This window comes from Phaseolus vulgaris, chromosome 9 (assembly GCF_051622355.1).
Source record: "Phaseolus vulgaris cultivar YP4 chromosome 9, ASM5162235v1, whole genome shotgun sequence".
Lineage (NCBI taxonomy): Eukaryota > Viridiplantae > Streptophyta > Magnoliopsida > Fabales > Fabaceae > Phaseolus > Phaseolus vulgaris.
The window spans coordinates 32,164,896-32,187,840 of record NC_143506.1 but is presented as its reverse complement, the minus strand read 5'-3'; the positions used below and the strand labels follow the sequence as shown (position 1 = coordinate 32,187,840).

Sequence of the window (22,945 nt, the reverse complement as noted above, 5' to 3'; positions counted from 1 at the left end):
ATATCTTTTAACCCTAATAGATTCAGTTCCGGTAGGTCCAGAAAGGTATAAGTGTATTAACTCAAGAGGTCTTTGAGTAAATATGTTATGTTTGGTCTTGAATGAATGATAATTATCGTTTATCAATCAAATTAAATTATTTCGGTAGAGACCGTCTAAAGTAGTGCTAGACCATCTAACACCAAATAGGTGATATTATAGATACGATTAGATGACTCCAAGTTGGCTCACAATGAATCCAATAGTAAATTCAGCTAAGATAATATTCAAAACTTATAAGCAATCAAAATAGTTAAAAATATCAACGAAAATAAAAGGGGTTGAGATTGTTGTGCAAGAAAATAAAGTAGACAATTGGAAAATAGTAAAAAAGGAGTTGACTCTCAATTTTATTCGACAATGAATTCATCACAAATTTTCTTAAGATTTTCATTCTTTCAATTCTCACACAGTGTCAAACTTAATCAAACAAACGTCAATCAAGTTCAATAAAATCTTATCAACAAAATAAATGCTTACTGATGTATTTAGTATCTCACTAATTTCAACATCTACTCATGAGATGTTTATCTTTTACCTCTTTGAATTAAGAAAATGAGAGATTGATTCAGACTAAGTGAATAACCAAGAACTCTAAAAAAAAGAAAAGAATTAAATTCTCAATAAGCATTCAAAAATAATTATTTTGACAAAAATCAAATTTAAAAAAGACCAACAATAAAGCACAATAAGTAATAGAGAATTTAATAATAAAACTTTATTGAATAGAAACCTCAAAACTCATTGCAAAATCATAAGAGAATCAACACAAGGAGTTTAACCTTACATACGGAGGGAAAACGAAAGGATTACAACGAAGAAAATAAAAAACTAAGAAAACCCTAATACTTTATTTTTGAACGTCATTGTCAAGCTTTAAGGTTGATTAGTTCTTCTTGAAGCTTGCATCTTTTTATAGGTTTTTCTAATCCAATGATCTTGGAAAAATATATCAATTCAGGTTTTGTTCATAGTCAATTTCCAACTTTCTAGAATTCTTGGATTCTGTTTTTATTGCAATCCTATTTCTTTTGTATTTTCTAGACGATTTTCTTCCAATTATATTTTTGAGATATTGTAGATTTTATTCTCTAATTCTTGTCCTTGAATTTCATTTTCTGTTTTGATTCAAAGAAATAAGTTGGACTTTCACATATTCGGCTCACATACAAAGGTAGAAACTTACTTCAAATCGTCTAGCAGACTGTTTACTCTAAAAACACATAATTAATAGAAATAATAGTTAAGGTCCAAATAAAATCAATTAGATTAATCTCAATAAAACAATGGATTATTCATAATTATAGTTAAAGAATCTATAATTAAAGCTTTAAAGTATGAATAAAATTATGTTCATCAAATGCACACTTGTCCTTTTGCACTTTTGGGGAAACCACGCTATGGACTCACAAAAGATAAAAAACAAAAATAATGCAAACAAATGACAAAAAAGACAACAGATTATAAAAGCGCATAATAGCAAACATGCTATAGTTTCAAGAAATCTAAGAATCAAGATAAATGTGAATGGAAATTGTTGAAGATGGGAGCTTTGATGTTTCAAATCCAAGATGAAACTTGAAGTCTTGCTGCTTTTGGTTTGGGTGTAGTTTAGAGTGTTTAGAATTTATGTAAGACTAGTCTTGATTCCTACACAAAGCCTGTTTTAATTTGTTTTAAAGAACTAAATGTTTTTCCATGCAAAGGGAGAAAGAACTGATTAAAGTTTCGAGACAATCAGTTGTTTGTCACTTAACTGACAAAGGAGTTTTGAAACTATTTTTTGAATCAGTTGTGTAACTGCTGAAACCATTCAACTGGTTAAATCACAATTTCAACCGATTAAATGTGAGTTTTCATAACAGTATTTTGAAAACTATTTTTAACTGATTCAGTTGTTCAAATATGCCTTTAACAGTAGCTTTTTAAAGGTTATAAATATAGCCTTCTTTCAAAAGTTTAGCATACGAATGATAGAGAAATAGACAAGTTTTAACAATCAGATTTGAGATTAAAAAAGAGAGATTACAATCTGTTTGTGAAAAGAAGTTTTCCAAGTTTAAAAAGATTATTTTTTAGCTTTGCTGTGATTCAAGAACTGATCATAGGGTTTCTGGTCTTTTGTAATCCAGGTGTTTTCTACCCTTTCTTAGTTTCTTGTAATTGTTCAAATTACATTCTGTAAAACTGTTTGTAAAATCCTGTAAAGTCAGTGTGATTCTGGCTTGAGGTGTGTGTTGGTGCAAAGGGGGTGAGTAGGCTTTGTGGGATTCAAAGTCACCTCTTTGTGGTGTGTTGTTGTAATCTGTGATTGATTACATAGTGGAATACTCAGTGGTTTGACTGAGGACTGGATGTAGCTCTGGGATTGAGTGAACCAGTATAAACCTTGTGTGTGAATCTCTCTATCTCTCTCACAATTATAATCTGTTTGATATTTGCTATGCTATCATAAACAATCGGTTATTTCATATTTTCAATCGGTTGATATTCCTTCCTTACAAACTGCTTTTGTCTATGTAACATAAACAACCAGTTATATCATGTTTTTAATTGTCTTTCTTAATTATTTATATGTGTTTGATTGATAAAGATTCATTCTTAATCATATATTTGAGAAAAGGTTTTAGAAACAATTCACCCCCCATCTTGTTTTAGCCATCAATCCTAACAAAAATTCCTATATTTTAACACACAAGTAAGTAATTGAAATCAAAGGATGAATCAAGAATGATAGAACTTTCACTAGATGATACCTAACTATTAAGTGTTTAGGTTTGTATTTATAGTCAACACTCATGTAGACTTACACTACCACATGCTTAGCAGGACTCTAATATTCACTACAATTAAAAAACATGAAATCAAAGATTAAGAGGACTTTATAAGGGATGTAATGGGGCTAAGGTAAATGTGGGTAAAATGGGAAAAGAGGCTTAAAAATCATAGAAAGACAAAGGAGCAATGAATGATATGTTTAAAAACAAGTGTAAGTACCATAACAATTCAACTCCTCTCTATATTTCAAGATATAATTTTTTAATTGTTTTTCTTTTTACTGTAGGTAGTTTAACCAATGTCTTAGACAATCAACCCTTATTTTCTTTATTTGCTTTTCTTTTTGTTGTTTTATTCATTTTTTTTCTTTTTCTATCTTTTTTGGTACTAAGAAGGTAAATTATGAAAATGAGGTACACCTCTACACTTATTCAAGAACATATTTCTAAATAATTTCAAAACTCTTTTATCTTTTAAGGAGAACATGATTTTTCTGTTTTAGACTTATAATAAGGGTTAAAAACAAGAAAAATGGCATAGGTTGAAGGGGGCTAACAAGTGGATTATCATGAAAGGTAGAAAATGTGGCTATTGGATTAAGTTAAACAAAGAATGTCTCAATCACATTAGTTCATGCATGTAAATTACAATTACAAAACAAAGAATCAAGCGAAGTTCTAGAGTATAAGAAAATATGAATAAAAACACATTAAAAGAAGCAATAGACGGACAATCAGACGAACCATCAGACTGTCCGTTAGACGATCTATCAACAAGGCTAAAAAACTCACCAGAGATAGTCTATCACAAAATATTCAACCAATAATTTCTAATTAGCAACTTAGTTATCAATTTTTAAGGAAATCCAAACAACAAAGATTAAGAAACTAAAATTTATAAGAATTATGAAACATTCTAACCATTAGATGATCCTAGCAAACTGATTTATTTTTTTTATTTTTTAACATAAGCAAAAAATAAATTAAAAAAATCAACAAAAGATAAATTATAAACTATTATTCTCCTCCCCCACACTTAAATCACTCATTGTCCTTAATGTAAGAACACTCAAATAATATGTATGATAAAAATTGAAAAAAATAACTCATTTGTCAAGCATGAGGGCAGTGGCAATTGTAGCTAAGCTTCACAAACATCTCCTCTACAATATAAGCCAAGGGTCTTCATATAGTGGGGCACATCGATGATGCTTGTTGAAAAATCTGACCAAGGCATATAAAACCTTGGTGTAGACGGTGAAGCATAAGAAACATATATTGTTAGGAACATTTGTGCAGTAAGGTAGGACTAGCAGAGGTTAGAGGGCGAATATAGGGAGGGTGAAAATGGTTCCATGAATGAGGGGTGGTGTATGATGAATAGATGGGAAAGAGAACTTTATACATTGCAGATAGTCTAATAGATTTTGTTGAATAAGGTGCTTTGATGTCTCCAAACCCAATAGGAATGCTTGAAGACCTTATTGTTTGTTGTGTGTGTGTCTGGAAGTAGTTGAATTTTTTAATCCACTCTTTGTGATAATCCAAGATTAATTGAATCTTAATCTTTTTGAAAAATATGTGATTTCTAAAGAAAGTGAAAATTCAACTTGTTGAAATGTCGATTCAACTGGTTGTTTTAAACTTAGTGAATTTTGAAAAGGATTTGAAAAGTTTGACTCTGCTGTCAAGCCAATTCAACCGGTTCTTTCGAGAATTCAACTAGTTGTTTTTCTAGAAACCTTAACAAAATTCTATTAAGTTGTTCAAATCTATTTTAAATGATTCAAACTACTTTTGGTTCTTGAATTAAATGTTTTGACCAACTGATTGCAGTATAAAAAGGTTGTTTTACACTTCTGGTCATTAACTAAGAAAAAAAGTTTAATCAAAATCATTTTTCAAGATTTCAAAGATGTTTTGGATCATTCTCAAGTGTGGAATAGGATTCTTTGTATTCTTTGTACTTTAATCTTTGATTGTATCCAGGTATATTCTATTCTTTTCTTCCTTAATCATTGTATTTCTGTGTGACTTGGTGTTCTGTAGTTTCAGAGGGTTGTTCTGAAAATTGTGTTGTTGCCAAAGGTGGTGTGTGTTCTTGAAGGGTTCGAGATCATCACTTTGGTGTGTGTTTTGTAATAAAGGTTTGATTACTTAGTGAATTCTCAATGGTTAGTTGAGAACTAGATGTAGCTCTCGGTTAAGAGTGAACCAGTTAAACATTATGTGTGAATCTCTCTATCCTTACACTCTCTAAAATGCTTTAGCTTTGATTTTATAAACTGTTGGTATAAACAACCGGTTGTTTCGCAAAACAACTAGTTGATTTTCTACAATCAAACTAAAAATAGTTTTCTAATTGATTGATTCTTCATTGTCTTTCACTCAACCTTCAATACTTGCGAAAATCTTTCAAAAACAATTCAACCCTCCCTTTTGTTTAAGGCCTGTAATTCTAACAATTAGCATTTAAAGTTATGCTCATATGGCAATGAAGATGGTTCATTTGGGTGGGATGGTGGTGAAAGCTTTTACTAGATTGTCTAGCTATGGTAAACAATCTAGTTGGTGATGAGTATTACTTCAGGAAGTGATTCATGCACTAGATGGCCACTGAGGATTCTACTCCTATTGGCCAACTGGATTTCAACATTTGTAGTTTTTAAAGGGCCAAGACACAAGGAAGTGAAAAAAAGATAAAGACATAACATTGATAGGCGCTCCCAAATCAAGCATACCATTGTCAAATGTGTTACTGCCTATGATGCAAGAAATAGTAAATGTGCATGGGTCTTTGCATTTTTTAGGAATTTCAGCCCCAGGTTTTGCAATAACTGTAGAGACATTCCTACCCATGTTAACCTTTTCATTATCTTTTAGATGTCATCTATATGTGCACAAATCCCTTAAAAATTTGTCTTACTTTGGCAACATTTGTAGTTTTTAAAGGGCCAAGACACAAGGAAGTGAAAAAAAGATAAAGACATAACATTGATAGGCGCTCCCAAATCAAGCATACCATTGTCAAATGTGTTACTGCCTATGATGCAAGAAATAGTAAATGTGCATGGGTCTTTGCATTTTTTAGGAATTTCAGCCCCAGGTTTTGCAATAACTGTAGAGACATTCCTACCCATGTTAACCTTTTCATTATCTTTTAGATGTCGTCTATATGTGCACAAATCCCTTAAAAATTTGTCTTACTTTGGGATCTATTTAATAACATCTAGTATAAGAATGTTTACCTCTACCTTCCTAAAGGTAAGGGTGGCAATGCAGGCAGGCCTGCCCTGCGTTTGGCCTGCAAAATGCGGGTCGGGTTGGCCCGCCCCGCAAAAGAAGTAACCCGCGGGCTTGCGACATAAGAATTTTTTTTCAAAAATTAAAATTTCATTAATTATAAAAAAACTTTTTCCTACTATTGAAAAATTATAATTTTATCCGTGTTTCAATTCATTTAATTAAGATAAAAATATAAATTCAAGTATGAAGGTTGTTATAAGACTTGATTAAAAATAATTAAAGTTTTGCTTTGCATCTATTTTTTCCTATATATGTATGTAATGTATAAGAGTATATTATTGAAGTTTTGTTACAAAATATTTTAATGAAGATGACTAATTTTTTAGCTATCCCAATGAGATCTCTTCTTTATATTATTTTTTATTAAAAAAATTAAATATAAGATTTTACTTAAAACTAAATCCATTGTCATTCTTAATACTAACTCCTTTAGATGATTTAAATAAAACATTTTATTTTTTAGTACATTAAATTAATTTTTAAAAAATAAAATAAAATAAAGGTCACGCTGCAATAATGGGTGAATGAAGTATGATTTTATTTTTACAAAAAATAATTATTTTTTATTTATGCGGGCTAGCGAGCCAACCCACCCTGCCTCGCTATTGGCCCGCGCAGGCTGCGAGTTACGCGGGGCAAGCCAAAGCGGGTCAATAGGCTAGATTAGTGAGCCCGCCCCACACTTTTTGGTAGTAGGCCGGGGCCGGCTCACATGGCCCGCCCTGCATTGTCGCCCATACCTAAAGGTCTCCAAGATCTCTTTATCCACCTATTATAATTTCTTATTCTTTTGAACAAACCTTTGTGGAAAAAGAAGAGGGATAGACGATTAATACATATTGGTAAATGGCTCTTTTTTTTCTAGTAGACAGTTGGTCTCTACTGCCAGATATGGATTCACTCTTTAAGAGAATGAAAGATAAGTTGATTTGTTCTCATGGGCAGGCTTAGCTCTTATTTGTTCAGGTTCCTCTGTAGTTGTATCAGACTTGCTATATTGTCTAGCCAGACCATCTAGTGTTATATGTGTCTCAGCCTATTGTTGCCAATTGACCAATATGATTTTCCAAGTTTTGAATGCTCGCCCATGTTCTTTGTACTCTCACCTTTTATCTCTGTTGGTAATTCATGTTATATTAATTGAATGACATAAATGGAAAACCTCTTATGAGATTGTGTTTCTGTAGCTTTGAGATTAATCTCAAGCTAACCACATTTCATGTGTCATGGCCAAAGATCATCCTTTTCTAACATAAGACAAGAGACATTTTGATCTAATAACTCATCCATATCAATTTCATAAAGATTACCTCGTCTATAGACAACAAACATTTTTGTCTCATATTTGTGATAGACGATACATTGGTCTTTATAAAAAACAACATTATTCTCACTGTCACACAATTGACTTATGGTCAGTAGGTTGTGCTTTAGATGATATACTAATAAAACATTATTAATAAACATAGAAGATTTCATACTTACCTGATCACAACCAATCACCTGTCTGTGTTGGTTCCATCCAAAGATTACCTTGCCTCATTTCTTCATTTGAAGACATAGGAATACTTTTCTCTAGTCATGTTTCGTGAGCAACCACTCTCCAGGTACCATGACAGGGTTCTTCTTTCCCGAGTTAAGAACATTTGCCAAAGGTATTATTTTACTCTTAGGTACCCACACAGATCTAGGTCATTTATGGTTAGCTTTTCTCCATGGTTCTCTTTTAGAGATACCACTAGACGATGCACATACAGAGGAATTAACATGAGATTTTTTTTTTCTTTTGATAATTGTTTTTTTTTATCATATCCCCGTTTTTTCATGAAGCTTCCTTGAATTTCTAACCTGGAGATCCAAATATTTCCCAAAAATATCATATTGGGATAATATTTTTCATAAAATGAAGTTTTCAATAACTAAACCATTTAGTGTCTGATTATTAGACAGTTCAATTGGTCTTTTACCTATTTTATCTTTGAGTATAAACAATTCTTTTTACACCTTATCCAAATTCATGCTTTGAGTTTCAAAGTTATGTTTCAGGCCTTACTCTCTTCATTTAGAAAAATCTTTGAAATTAATATTTTCTTTTTGTAAAATCTCTATTTTTATGCAAGAATTTTCAAATTTTATTTTCAAAGCTTTATATTCATATATAATATGTGCATTATAAGTAATGTTTTCCTCATAAGTTTCTCTAAGAGAATAAATGTCAGAAAAATCTAGCTCTTAAACAAATTCTTTTGAGATAGAGCTATCCTCAGCGTCTACCATGAGACCTATGTGTGCTTCTTCTTTAGTCTCTAAATCAGATAGGTCAAGACCTTCCTTATTTTTTTGAGACCTTTTTGTTTCTATATTTTTCAGCTTCTTCTTGGTCCTCTTTGGACATTATGATCTAATGCACTCATACTCCTTGCACCCATAACAAACCACCTTCTTTCTAGTACCTTTACTAGGCTTTCTATCTCTCCTAAATTTCCTTTTCTTTTTCCACATCTATTTGAAATTTTGGATGATAAATGCCAAGTCTTCATCATCAGATTGTAAATCGTCTGATGCATTGTCTATAACCTCAAAAGCTCTAGATGGTTCAATCTTCTTACCTTTGTGCACATATTTAAGGGTCAAGTTCTTACTTTTTGCTACCTTGTCATCTCTCTACAGAACTTGTTTGTGAATGATGAGTATGCCTATCAGTTCCTCTAAGGGCATAAATTCCATATCCTTAGGCACTTTAAAGGAAGCTTCTTGTTCTCTCCACTTAAAAGGAAGAGTTATGAGTACCTTATCATTTATGTCATATTGACTTATGACAGTACCTAGAGACCTAAGACTATTCAAGATGGTTTGGAGTCGTGCTATCATGGATTTAATAGTATCATTCTCATCCATGGTAAACATCTCATGTTTTATACTTAGTAAAGTAAGCTTATTTCTTCTTACCTCCTTTGAGCCTTCATGAGACATAACTAACGTCTCTCACATTTCTTTATCGTTAACCATGTTATGGACCTTGGACATTTCTTCTTAAGATAAAATGCATAACATTTTCTAGCTTTATCATTCAGCTGATACCAAACCTTTTGCTCCTCGTCCTAAGATTCTTGTGATAAAAGATTTCCAGAGGAGTCTAGTAAAGTAGGAATACCTTTCTTGATGACATTTAGAAGATCAACATTGTTGTAGTCCATGAAGGCAGTAATCTTCGACTTCTAGAGATCATACTTTTCTCAAGAGTGGCATGTTGATAGTCTGTCCTTCAAATTCCATGAGTTCACCTAGGATCTTTCCTCTAATCTTGTTAAAAACTAACCCCTGAGGTTAGCTCTAATACCAACTGTAGGAACAACTGGCTCTAGAAGGAGGGTTGAATGCAGTCTAAACTCAAATCATGAATTTAGAGATAATAAAAAGCAACGTCTAATAAGCAAGGATAAAAAAAAAGTAGACACAAAGTTATACTTGTTCACCCTAGCACTTGGGTTACGTCCAATCTATTTAAGAAAACTACTTAAGAGCTTTCACCAACCAAAACACTTGACTACAATGAGTTTTCACATCTCTCCATAAACAACGAGTTTTAACACCTCTCTTGGAACGAATTTTAACACCTTTACATGAATAATAAGTATTCTGACCTCTTTAGGTACACTAGTCTTAATATCTTCCTCTCAAGATATGAGAAAAACACTTAAAAAAAAGAACAATGAGAGTTCACTAGGTATACTTTACAAAGTGAAGGATTTTCAACGGTTAGCTCACAACAAGATAGACTGGACGCTTTATTTAAGCCATATATGAATATTGGGATCTATAAAAAAACTACTTTCTTGAATTGTTATATCTTGTGTTTTGTATCTTGTTTGCACGTCGACTTCTAGCTCCTTATATAGGTCCAAAAATTATGATTTTAGAAGCTTGCATTTGTACTTCGTCATTTTTGTATTAGATAATTCAAAAGGAAACTTTTGCTTTGAAGATTTCTTGTGTGCCTTGACTAGTTATATGATAATGTTGGACCTTGAAAACTTTCTATATTTGTATATATTCCAACGTTGAAGCTTGAATCTTCTATACTTCATGTTTGATTGAATCTCACATTGTAGCACCTTAGTTTTTCTAGTAAGCGCCGTAAAAGGAAACTTCATATTTAATCTATTTTGCGTGTCTTTAGTGCTGAAAATATTTCTGGAAACAATTTGAAAGTGATTGACACTAATATTCAACATTAAAATTATTGGATCAACTCAAAATCATATACATATACATTCAAAATCTATACCAGACCTACTAGAACCATTATTTCAAAAACTTTATATGTTTTGAATAAATTATAAACGATGAAAGGCATCCAAATTTATCTTAGATTTAATTCATCAAAAAAAAATTTTGAAATTAAATCAAATATGTCTTTGTTTTTCAAAAACTTTCTTGTTTAACAGTGCGTTTTTTAAAACTTTCTAAAAATGGCACAACTTTTTAACGTTGAAACATATCAATATTTAAAATAGTTTATATTTCATTTAGAAGATACATTCATTCAAATATCATCAAGAATGCTAAGATACTAAGCTTTTGAAATTCTCAGTTTTCAAACACATTACGAAAACTTTTCAAAAGGAGTTCATCAGAGTTGTTGAAACAATTATTTGCTTAAAAAATTTAATTATAATCATTGTGGTTTTCACAAAGGATTTAGGAGCAAGAAGAAATCATATTTAAATAAAGAAGATTAAGTTTAGAAGGTTCTTGATGCGTTAGACCATCTATTGCGAAAATGATAACGAGACTGTCTAACACAAAGATAAAGACTAGACCATCTAATGTATTTCGTTTTTAGAGATCTTCTAGCTAGTTGTAATCCACTGAGATCGTCTAACAAGTCTAACATAAAAGAGATCGCCTAAAATGTTTAATACAATAATATTGTTTAATATGTTTTGCACAATTATATTGTCTAACAAGTTAAACATTATGATATTGTCTAGCATGTTAAAATTATAGATTGTCTTATTAGGTTAAAATTTAATGCATGCACATCAATTAGCTTTGTTATATTTTTAACACATCTTATAGTGTTTGTTATCATAAAAAAAATCTCTTTTCATGAGACCATCTAACGGGCATTAAATAATCTAGTAGAGACTAGACCGTCTAATGGTGCTTTCATCAACTAATATCTCTATCGTTGGACCGATTACCATTATTTTCACCATCTTGACAACTACTACCCATGTTACTCAATTTTGTACCACACTAGTGGATTAATTTTCTTTGGAAAGATATAATTGAATTGTAAATTTTGTAAGAATATAGGTATCTTTAATATATATATATATATATATATATATATATATATAGTTGTAAATGAAATTATTTTATCATATGTAATGACGTAATATATATTTATGGATTTTCCATATTTGTCTAATGGTCACATGTAGATTTGAGATAAATGTTCTCATAATACCTTAAGAGGTGTGTCTAAGAACAATTATATAAATGTAATCCTAATCTTTCAAGAGACAAAGTATAGTCATCATTTATGTAAGTCAAAACCCATCAAACGAAAGGCTGAAACAAAGGTGTAATTGTGTCGAACTTATAAAATAAAATGAAACTATAATAATACATATCTTCTTCTATTTAATTAGAATAAACTAATATATAAAGAACTTCATATGATATATTAAAAGAAACCCCTACTTATGACAAAACCTCACCCTGATAAATTATGATTCAATAAAATTATACATATTCTTAATAATTATGTCTTACAAATTAAATATGAAAATTAATAAATACGATATATTAAAAGGGACATGACATTTGACACTTATTAGTACTTAATATCCAACTACTAACACTTTTTCCCAATAGTATGCCAAATTAAGTTGACTTTGATGGATTGCTTTGACTCTTCCATTTTTGTTATTCATCAAATGAATTTATGATTTCAAAAGTTGACAAGTATTTGGGTGTGATTAATGGGGTGATGGTTATAGGTACTATCAGACCTTGAGTACAAAATTAACTTGTTGGATTGTTTTTTCCCTAAAATATATGGAAATGAGTCTAATAATGAGATTGAAAGGGTGAAGGTAAAGTTGGTAAAAGAGTATGAAAAAAACATGAAAGATAAGAAGTAAAGTGTTGTTGAAGAGAATATGCTTGGAAGAGAGATTTTGCAAAACATCGTATTGCAAAAAAAAAATCATCCAAATTATAAGTCAAAATTTGATTGTTATTGAAAAGGCATACATTTCCTGATTGAGATGAAGAATTTGACATCGTAGTTTGGTGGAAGGCTATTATGCTAAAATACCCAATCTTACAAATGATTGCAAGAGATTTTCTAGCAATTCCTATATCGATAGTTGCTATAACTCTTCATTTAATATTCATTTTCAGTTTCTTCCTCCACATCCAAATGTGTGTCCAAATTTAACTATGGAGTGACACAAAAGGTAATCAAATTAACATTTTAAATTAGATATTTATATTTCGTATATATTAATTGTTAAAATTAATGAATTAATTTTATTTTTTAACTCTTCAAAACTGAAAGTGAACAAAATGGAATTAATACAACATTAATTTTGTTTATGATGTTAGTAGTTTCTTTAACATTTCATTAAAACATTATCAATAATATCACTATTAAATTGTTTATGAGTTTTAATTGTATGTTATTTGTTTTAGAAATTAAACTGTCAAACTGAAAATATTAATGATGAAGACATCAATATTAAAGTGCAATTTATTTTTATTTATCTCATGACTAAAGTCTATTAAGATTGTTTGAGAGATCATAATCCTACTACTACGACTTATGTTTTAGCAATTATTTATCTACTTATGTTTTAAGTACTAGTTATTATATATATAATACGTATGGTTTAGATTAACATAATTGGAATTTACGTTTTGAAATGTAACTTATGTAAGTTTTTTTTAATTTTTGGACAGTTTTATTTAAAAACATATAAAAAAATATTTACAAGCATTCATGGAAACTTCCAAATTTAAAATTAATCTTTGGTATTTTTCAAATTAGGTACTCCAGATGTAATAAAAAAAATATAACATACACAATTTTTTTTATTATAGGAATAATAAATAACTACTTTTACCAATATTTTTTGAAGAGACAGATATTTATTCAATTTGATTAAAAGTTGGGTAACTTAGTGAATTTGGCTAAAGTTTTAAAACACCAATTTATGGTGAATATAAGTAAATACTCTTAAAAAGAGAGGTGAGGATGTAATTAGAAGAGAGTTGGAGGACAGGGAATGGTGTGTAGAAAAAATAAATAAATAAAGAGGCGTGATAGGCAGGAGCAAGAAACAACCTCAAATCCCTTTTCCTGTGTCGATTAGAGATTACCTTCACCAGAGTCTGAGACCTTCCTTCATCTTCTCTCTATCTCTCTCAGCGCAACACCTCGTACTGTTTTGGCGGTAAAAGATGTCGGGGAAAGGGGCGAAGGGGTTGATCACGGGCAAAACCTCTGCCGCCAGCAAAGACAAGGACAAGAAGAAGCCGATTTCCCGTTCTTCTCGTGCCGGCCTTCAGGTTCTCAGATCTCCCTCCCTTTCTCATTCCTTTACCTCTTCCGATTCCCTCCTAACCCTACAAAATCTCCGCGCACTCATTCTGTGAATTCTTGTTCTTTTCTTAACCCTCGTTGTTGTGGTAATGCAATGTAAGCCATTTGTTTTGGGGTCTCTTAGATATTAGGTGTGCTTTTTCCCTAGGATATTCCGACCAGCCGGAGAACAAAAAATCAAATGTTGGTGTTTCTTTATTTTACTGTTTTTATTTTTCATTTTTTTAGTCATCTGTGAGGTTTAATGGGAGCATACTGAGTTAGTGAGTTTGATTGCAGCGTACTCGTTCACGACCACTTGTTGGAGACTTTAACCTCGCTTTAAAATAGGGTTTTTCCATATACTATCCCCGATATTGTGCCACAGGAATAAAAATGTTTTATATTTTTTTTTATCTTATTGTTAGAGTAATTTCGTCATCGTATATTCTCTTCAATGTCAAACTTTTAATTCTTTTTAAATTTTGGCAGTGAGATTCCACTTTGTTCTTGTTATTTTGACATTTTTTAATTCAGTCTTTGTTAATTTTGACTGAAACATATCAGACTTTTGCGATGTAAACACTTGCATTGTTATTTTAAATATATTGGAGCTGCATCCATACGTAAACGCGTTTATTAGAGCCCATGAGACAACTCGAGTCCAGTTAGACTTGGAAATTTCTACTGTTGATGTTTAGATGTAGGTCGCAATATTGTTTAAACAAATTATCCAGAGTCAGATAATTATTTTGTTTATTTTCCATTTTCAATAATTTTTTGTTATTACAAATGCTTCTAACATTGCTGGCGTGGTTCTGATATGCTACAGCCAAAAGTTCATATGTTTAGAGAGATTTACCTGACTATATTTTTGGTTTGTCCTCTGTGATTGAGGACACTGTCTTAGGTGATCCTTTGTATTTAGAAATTGAAATCAGTCCCTTCTTGCTAGATAGTAGATTGAAGCATGTTAACTAGGGGTCATGTCTCCAAAAGTTTCAAAATCTCTTTTTGTTTTAATGTGATATAAGTATACTATAATCTCACCAGCCCTTTAATATTTTGGCCAAATCATTGTATTCTGATTCCACACAATATGCTAGCATATAGTTTGCGGAAACTATTAATACATTAGGCAAAGGACTAACAAGCTGGTATGTTCTCTTACATGAGCTTCTTATTCATTGTAATTTGTAGTTCCCAGTTGGTCGTATCCACCGGCTATTGAAGTCAAGGACAACCGCTAATGGTAGAGTTGGAGCTACTGCTGCTGTTTACTCTGCCGCAATCTTGGAGTATCTCACTGCTGAAGTATTGGAGCTGGCGGGGAATGCTAGCAAGGATCTCAAGGTCAAACGTATCACTCCCCGGCATTTACAGCTAGCCATTCGTGGGGATGAAGAGCTGGATACCCTGATAAAAGGAACGATTGCTGGAGGAGGAGTGATTCCTCACATTCACAAGTCTCTTATCAACAAGTCTTCCAAGGAGTAGATCTCTAGTGCATAATAGCTGCTTGATGTGAAATTTCTCTCTACTAATTGTGTATTTGTTGCATGCACTTGATAAAACAGTAGGACCTTCTATTTAAGACTGAGTTGCTGTTGTTGATCATGGAGATAATATTTAGTCTTTCTCTTCATCAATTTAGTATGTCACTATCACTTAAAATCTTAATTGAGGATAATTCAGTCTGATGATTTGAAGTATTGTTACTGTACTAATTGTGCATTTGTTGCATGAACATGAAAAAAAAGGACCTTCTATTTGAGACTGTGTTGCTATCGTTGGTCGTGGAGGTAATATTTTAGTCTTTCTCTTTATCAATTTAGTATGTCACTATCACTGAAAATCTTAATTGTGGATAATTCAGTCTGATGATTTGAATTATTGTTACATTGAACCTGTGTTTAGCATTGCATCTTATAATAGTTGTAGCTGATCTCCATCCCAACCATGCCAGTAGTCTTATGTATGTTAAAGGTTGTTTTTCTCAATTTCGTCCGTTATTTGGGTTAGCATAAAGGGTTAAACTTGTTGAAATAGTTTTGGTACCACAACATGATTATGGCAATGGTAGTAATCATATTGTTGTAGTGATGGCTGTTGGCATGTCGTCTATGATTGTGACATGCTATGTGGCTATATGGGAATGCTGGTGTTGATATATCAGGCTAACAGCGTAGCAGTGCAGCAATCAAGGAGTTGCAAAATGGTACTTTTTTAGTTGCGTGGGTGCTGTCATAATTCTAAATGATGGTTTGAATAATGGTTAGATTCAAGCAGAGATCCATTTGTTTATTTTAAATGTTTGTGATGCAATTAGTGGATGCTGCTAGAAGTGTCGCTGAAGCAAATATGTTGGCCATGCTACTTTTCGATTTTCATTCAATTTTACAGTTTATGTGTATACAACAGCAAAACTCTGAATATTTTGCTCAAGCATAAGCCTTTGTTTCTAATTTTCAAGTAATCCACATGTTTTAATGGTTTGAATCCATACATCACCTGCATCTTTACCACGTTTTACTTCTTATCCGACCTCTATCTCCTCTTTCAAAAGCTTCCTTTGATCCTTTTTCTACGAATGATTTTATTATACTCTGATTATTTCAATTATGAGCTTTTACATTTCAAGTTTTAATAGTGTGTAGGTATTGTAGTTCTTTTTATCCTTTTGTTAAATTCTTAATAGATTTTATTGACGTGATACTATATACGATATCATGACAAATGTATTGTTTGCCATGTATCTTCTATTACAATATATAATTTTTTTAAAATTACTTTTAATTATAATTTCTTTTTCATGTGTAAGACGTAGATTTTGTAACTTTTGTGCCACTATTTTATTCAGTTTTTATCTTTTAATGTCTCAAACTTAGAATAAAATAGAGAAATAATTAAAATGTATTTTTTTAATTTAATAATTTTAATATTTAATAACTTATTATTAATTTTTAAAATGCGAACACAGAATTTTTTTGCATGTATTTTTGTTAGTAGATATATGTAATTTAATTATATTTTACTTCTTTACCCAATAAAATAGTTAATGAATTAACTCATGTTAGAATGCTTTAGTAGATCCTAATTTTCAAATTATGTCAATACAAATTTCATTTTTATATCTGTGAGTAAATTCCTTATATAACATCATTTACACTTTTATTTTTCCATCTAATACCCTTTTGTTTTTATTTATCTATCTAGCACCTTTTTTTTTCTATCTAACACTATTTTATTTTTTATTCCCTCTCCAGCACCATTTCAAAAATAAATAAATAAATAAATAAATAATAAATTAAAAAAAATTGATAATTTTAATTTTGAAGGCGTTAAAAATAAATATTTTTAATGTTTAAAATGGTTAAAAATATAATTAATGAATAAGAAATCAGTTTTTACAAAATAAAAATAAAAAAGTAATAAATTTAAAATGTTTAGTTTAAAAATTATTTTTTTAAGAATGAAGAAAATAAAAAATTAAACTCTACAACAACATAAAAGTTGAATTTATAAACATAAATTAGTATTTATTTTTATTATTATTGATTATATAATCATGTTAATTTCAAATACAAATACAGGACATAATTATAAAAAAATTAAGTTAAATAAGGACTGATATGGACATAAGAGAACAACATAATCAAACAAAAAAATGTTCATATTGTCAAACATCAGGACACACATAAAAAAAAACCTGTCCTAACATTACTGGATTGTGCACTTCTGGTCATTAATTATGTTTCATTTCGCACAAACTATTTAATGTAGTATTGAAGAAAATATTAAATGAATGATCATTTTTCATTTATTTTTCTTTTTATGATCGACATATACTTATTTAGTATCGCCTTATATCTCTTATATTTATCTTATTTGGATTTTTTTTATATCTTTTATCTTTATCTTATTTTGTTTTGCCTTTATTTTATATCTTTTATGCTTTTAGTTATTATTTTTTTTCTGTCATTCTTTATTTATTTCTGTTTTTTTTATTTTATTGTTGCTGATTTTATTTTCTAAACTTATTTATTTTTGCATTTTTTTTCTTCTCATTTTTAAGCATTAAGTGTAACATTTGCATTAGTTTTTTTTTTTTTAGGATTTTGCATTTAAGTTAGACACTTCAATATTATTTGTGTGTTGACTATTAACTAATACTAATTGACTTGATTTTTTTTATAATTATATCCTGTATTTTTTACTTGAAATTAACATGATTACATCATCAATAATAATAAAAATAAATATTAATTTATGTTTATAGATTCAACTTTTATGTTGTGGTAGAGTTTAATTTTTTATTTTCTTCATTCTTAAAAAAATAATTTTTAAACTAAACATTTTAAATTTATTACTTTTTTTTTATTTTGTAAAAACTCATTTCTTTATTCATTAATTATATTTCTAACTATTTTAAACATTAAAATATTTATTTTTTAATGCATTCAAAAAAAAAAATTTAATTTATTATTTATTTATTTATTTTTGTTAATTGTGATTTTATGTTAACTTCGAAAACGAAATTATTATTGTTTCATTTTAATAATATTGGATAATACCTTGAATTGAAATAAATAAAATATTATGTGGATTGATCTGTCTCGCCCGTAAGTAGACAAATGACAAGTTATGCAAAACGAGTCTAAGTGACTTAACATGTTAACATAGTTAGTATATCCTACGTTTTTTCCTATAAAGTTGGGAGTTGACCCACACAACTTACTCCATATTGTCAACCTTAATCATGTTCATCTTCTTGCACCCTACATTGTCATCCCTAATCATGTTCATCTCCTAACACATCATCCTTTTCATGCACACCATGTTGTCCGAATTAAAAAATAAATAAAAAATTCATTATTACCGTGCACAACAATCTAATCAATTTTTCCTCAATTACAAAATTAGGAAAGAGAGATGTTCCACAAAAATATGAATCAGATATTATTATGAATTGCATAATCATATAATTCTAAAGCACGTGCATTAGTATTGAATTCCTAAAACTTATGTTCTAGGTTGACATCATTTCCTTTCCACCAAAGTCTATACTCTATATTGACACCAAAATTCCTTCAAAATGCTTATCACTTCCACAATAGACCACTTATTCCTATTATAATTCTTCACTTCATCAATATCTGTCTCATTGTGCATGTAGTTCTCTACTACAAGTTCTTTTATGATGGATTGTAATAGTAAATCACATCCTACAATAAAGATATAACTTTAAACCATCAAATTATTATTTAATTATTGATTATTTACAAATTCTAAATTCAAAAACTTGATTCACAACCCTGATTAAAAATTCTAATTCAATAATCCTAATTAAAAATCGTAGTTCAAATTACAAAGTAAGACGAACTAAACAAATAAATTGGACCATTACACCCTACTCCATGAAAGCAATTGCACCCCAACATTGTCCCAAAATAAGATACATGAGAATGACACTTTACAAAAGGCATTTGAAAATGAAACGAAAATACTAATTTACCTCTAACACGAGTAAATTCCTCTTTCATAGCTTCAACACATTTTTTTTTCATGTCAGTGTTACCCTTTCTTCTGCAATAAATATCCATAATTTTTTTCTACAAGACAAAATCACAATGAATGTTTCCTTCAACCCACATGGTTGAATGTATTTGGATTAATTTACAAATAAATGAACAATAATTATTAACGTTAATTTTCATTGTAATATAGAAGTGTTGAATTTGGTAAAGTCATTCAACATCCTAAATTACCTGAATTATGAACAAAGTTGAAAGAAAACTAAATTGGATTAAAGTTCTTGTATCAATAGAATATTTTTTTTATAATATCAATAATTAAATTTGGTAAAGTCATTTTTTTTTTCTTATTATTCTAAAAAAAGAAATATCTCAATACTTGTTCCTACGAAATTTTTTCTGGACAATTCACGCACATTGATATATTATTTAATAATAAGATGAGAGCTCATAATACTAAAAAAAAAGATTAATTATTGTGGAACTCAAAATCTAGTAATAGAATATTTTTACAAAATTGTTGAAGATTGAATTATATTCTCAATTAAAAAAATGTTAAAATGATACACAATTTATTAATGAATTGCTAGAAATTAAATCTAAGATTTTCATAACCTATAATGTAAGGCCATAAATTTATTAAACTTATAAATTTTAACATATTAGACTTCAAAATAAGGAAAGTAAAAACTAGAATTTGCGGCTGTGGATTAGGTTGAGTAGAATTTGGCAAAATCCATTACTCACTAAAAAAATATCGGATTGAGTTTGATTTTTTCATTTTTTTTTAAGAAATTCAATCCAACCCAGTGAGTTAGTTGGATCAGATTAGGTTAAGATTTTTTTAAAAAAAATTATAATTTTTAAGTATCAACCTAATTAAAAAAATAATGCAATATTTATAAAAATTGGTTCAAAACTTCAAGTAAGTTAATAAGTAAAGTTTTAACAAACTTGTCCAACATAATTCAAGATATAAAAAGAAAAACATAAAACAATTTATTCATAATTTTTTTAAATAAGTTATAATCATAAAGTAAATATAATCTAAAGTTCAAATAAAAGTCACAATATTTTGATACATGAAGTCTTTCTAAACTGTGAAACACTAAACAAAATATAATCTAATTATTAGTAAGATCTAGTTTACGAGTGGGCAGATTCTCCCTGCACCATATCATTTTGGATTGCATCCAATATATACACAGAAAAAGACCAAAATATCCTTAATGAATGAAAATTAGGGTTTAGGTAAAATGTGCATCCAACCCACACTCAATCCACCCAGCAGTCTTGCACCCTTAATTTTTCTGTTGTCAATGTGAGGCAGCGCACAGAAGCTTGGAAACTTAAACACAAAGCAACCCAAGCACCTCCATTCTTGTCCTTGTCGTGACTGTTGCAGCAACGAAACTCGAAAACAGCAGAGGCACCGCGACGACATCAATTGAAGTCACCGGAGAAGGATTGAAACCACCGAAGAAGGAGACGAAGCCATCGAAATAGTTTAATTTAAAACTTTTTAATTCAATTTGTTTTGTAATTTAGTTATGAAACAATTCAGTTCAATTTAATTTGGAAATGGAAATAGTAAGTCGATATATTTCAAAACAACACATTACCACTGCAACTGTACATCAAACTTGGAACTCTATCTCCAAAAATTAGGCAAAGAATGAATATCAGATGATAAATCATAAACCAAATTGCCTAAAGATAACACATCTGTCTAAGCATACGGGCGCGCAACGACATACTTCTGAGTTTTCACAATTAAAAGTTTGGACTAAAAGACTTTTACTTACACAAAAACCATCAACAACATTAACATGTTAAAGCATCCGAGCATGTGTACGGCCTTGGTCTTTCCTCTATCTCTTGAGGGGTAGGCAATGGTTCAAATCTGTATACGACACTCCTTGTTCCTTGCACAACAGAAGTAGTATAAATTTCTTCAAACTCCTCCATTGAATGGATGCACTCTTTCCAAAATTCCCTTGACGATTAATTGGATGTGTTTATCATAGATATCCCCAAAACATGGTTGGCAAGTGAAAAAGATTCCCAAAATAACAGTTCAACCATTTAACACCAACATTCCCAAAGATTATCGATGTGACATTCTTCTCTTTTTACACTTTCAAGATAAAAGTGCGGAACTCACTGGCAACCTCAAAACTCACCTTCTGCGATTTGTCTCCTTCTTTGGTGGCTTCGTCGGTGGCTTCAATCCTTTTCCGGTGACTTCATCTCCTTCTCCGGTGGCTTCATTTGCTGTCGTCACAGTGTCTTAATGCTGCTTCGAGTTCCGGCAGCCACAGTTACGGCAAGAATAAGAATGAAGGGTGCAAGGCTGCTGAGTGAGTTGGGTGTGGGTTGGGTGCACATATTATCTAAACCCTAATTTTCATTTCATTAAGGATATTTTAGTCTTTTTTTGTGTGTATATTGGGTGCAGTCCAAAATGATATGGTGCAGGGAGAATCTGCCTTACGAGTGAAATGTGAAAAATTTAAAGACAAAATAAATTGTACTTGTAGAAAGAGTGATCCTATATTTTAATATTTTTAGTTTCCACTAGGAGTAGTCCCAAGAGTAGTAGTATTTAATATCAAACTATACAACTCTAAAAACTTAAGCATTTAAAAAATATTATTTTTTATTCACATTATAAACAAATGAAAAAAGAAAAGGGGAGAAATAATAGTTTCCATGCCCGATTCAATCTTTTTTGTTTCATGTAATTCAGCTTGCAAATATTTAAAACATTGATTATCACCATAAGTCAATATTGGACACAGATCAAAGCTTCAAATATTATGGTACTCAAAGAACTATGAAATGCAGCAAGTTAGTGGTCTCATACTTTTTATTATTAGCATTGTATAACTTTTTGTATTACTTGTAAATTGCATTGTCATCTACCTATTGTAATAAATACAACCCTTTGTAAGTTTTCTATTGAGTCTCCGGCGTGGTTCATATGAATCTGGTTGTGAAGGAAACTCTGCTATTAATCGTGATTCAAATTTAAATTTGTACAAATTGATCTTTTCCATTTTTTTGAACACTAGAAATTTACAAATTATCAAAATATTTCAGTAATAATCAACACTTTGCTTCATATAATAATAATAAGTAATAAAAAAAAATTACAAATTAACATTGTCGCTCCACCCACCACGTTCACTCAATTAAGTGCAAAGAATACATTAGAATCATGAAACACACATTGTTGGTGTGCTTTCTTCCTGTGAGGAAGAGATGTTGTTTCAACAAATTATAAGCAAGGTAGTACACGGAGATAGAGGGTGACAGAGAAGGAAAATATTTTTTTCATTTAAAAGAATTTAAATTTGAAATACAAAACATTTAACCTGAAATAAAGTTCGAAGACAACATTATGTTGGAGAAGAGACAATGAAAGGTAAAGACAAATGACAGAGGCAAAAGACATAGAGACAAACAACCACTACAAAAAAACTTGTATGTGGTGGCGGTTATAATATGGCGGTTATTAAAAACCGCCACAATTAACTGTATAATACGACAGCTTCTTAACCGCCATAATCTTCCTTCGAAATGTGGCGTGTAGAACCGCCATAATTATCCTTCGAAATAAACGCTCTCCCATAATTCGTTCCCTCCTTCTTGACCTTCCTCTTTCCCAATATCTTTTTCGTATTTCCCTC

General features: G+C 30.3%; 1 protein-coding gene across 1 annotated transcript; it reads left to right on the top strand.

The window, feature by feature from the left end:
* Positions 1–13,398: 13,398 nt before the first annotated feature.
* Positions 13,399–15,368, top strand: HTA9 (histone H2A protein 9). The gene is made up of 2 exons (XM_068626607.2): positions 13,399–13,706; positions 14,920–15,368. The coding sequence occupies exons 1-2, from the start codon at positions 13,599–13,601 to the stop codon at positions 15,214–15,216; spliced, it is 405 nt and encodes a 134-aa protein (XP_068482708.1). The 5' UTR covers positions 13,399–13,598; the 3' UTR covers positions 15,217–15,368.
* The last annotated feature ends 7,577 nt before the right edge of the window (positions 15,369–22,945 follow it).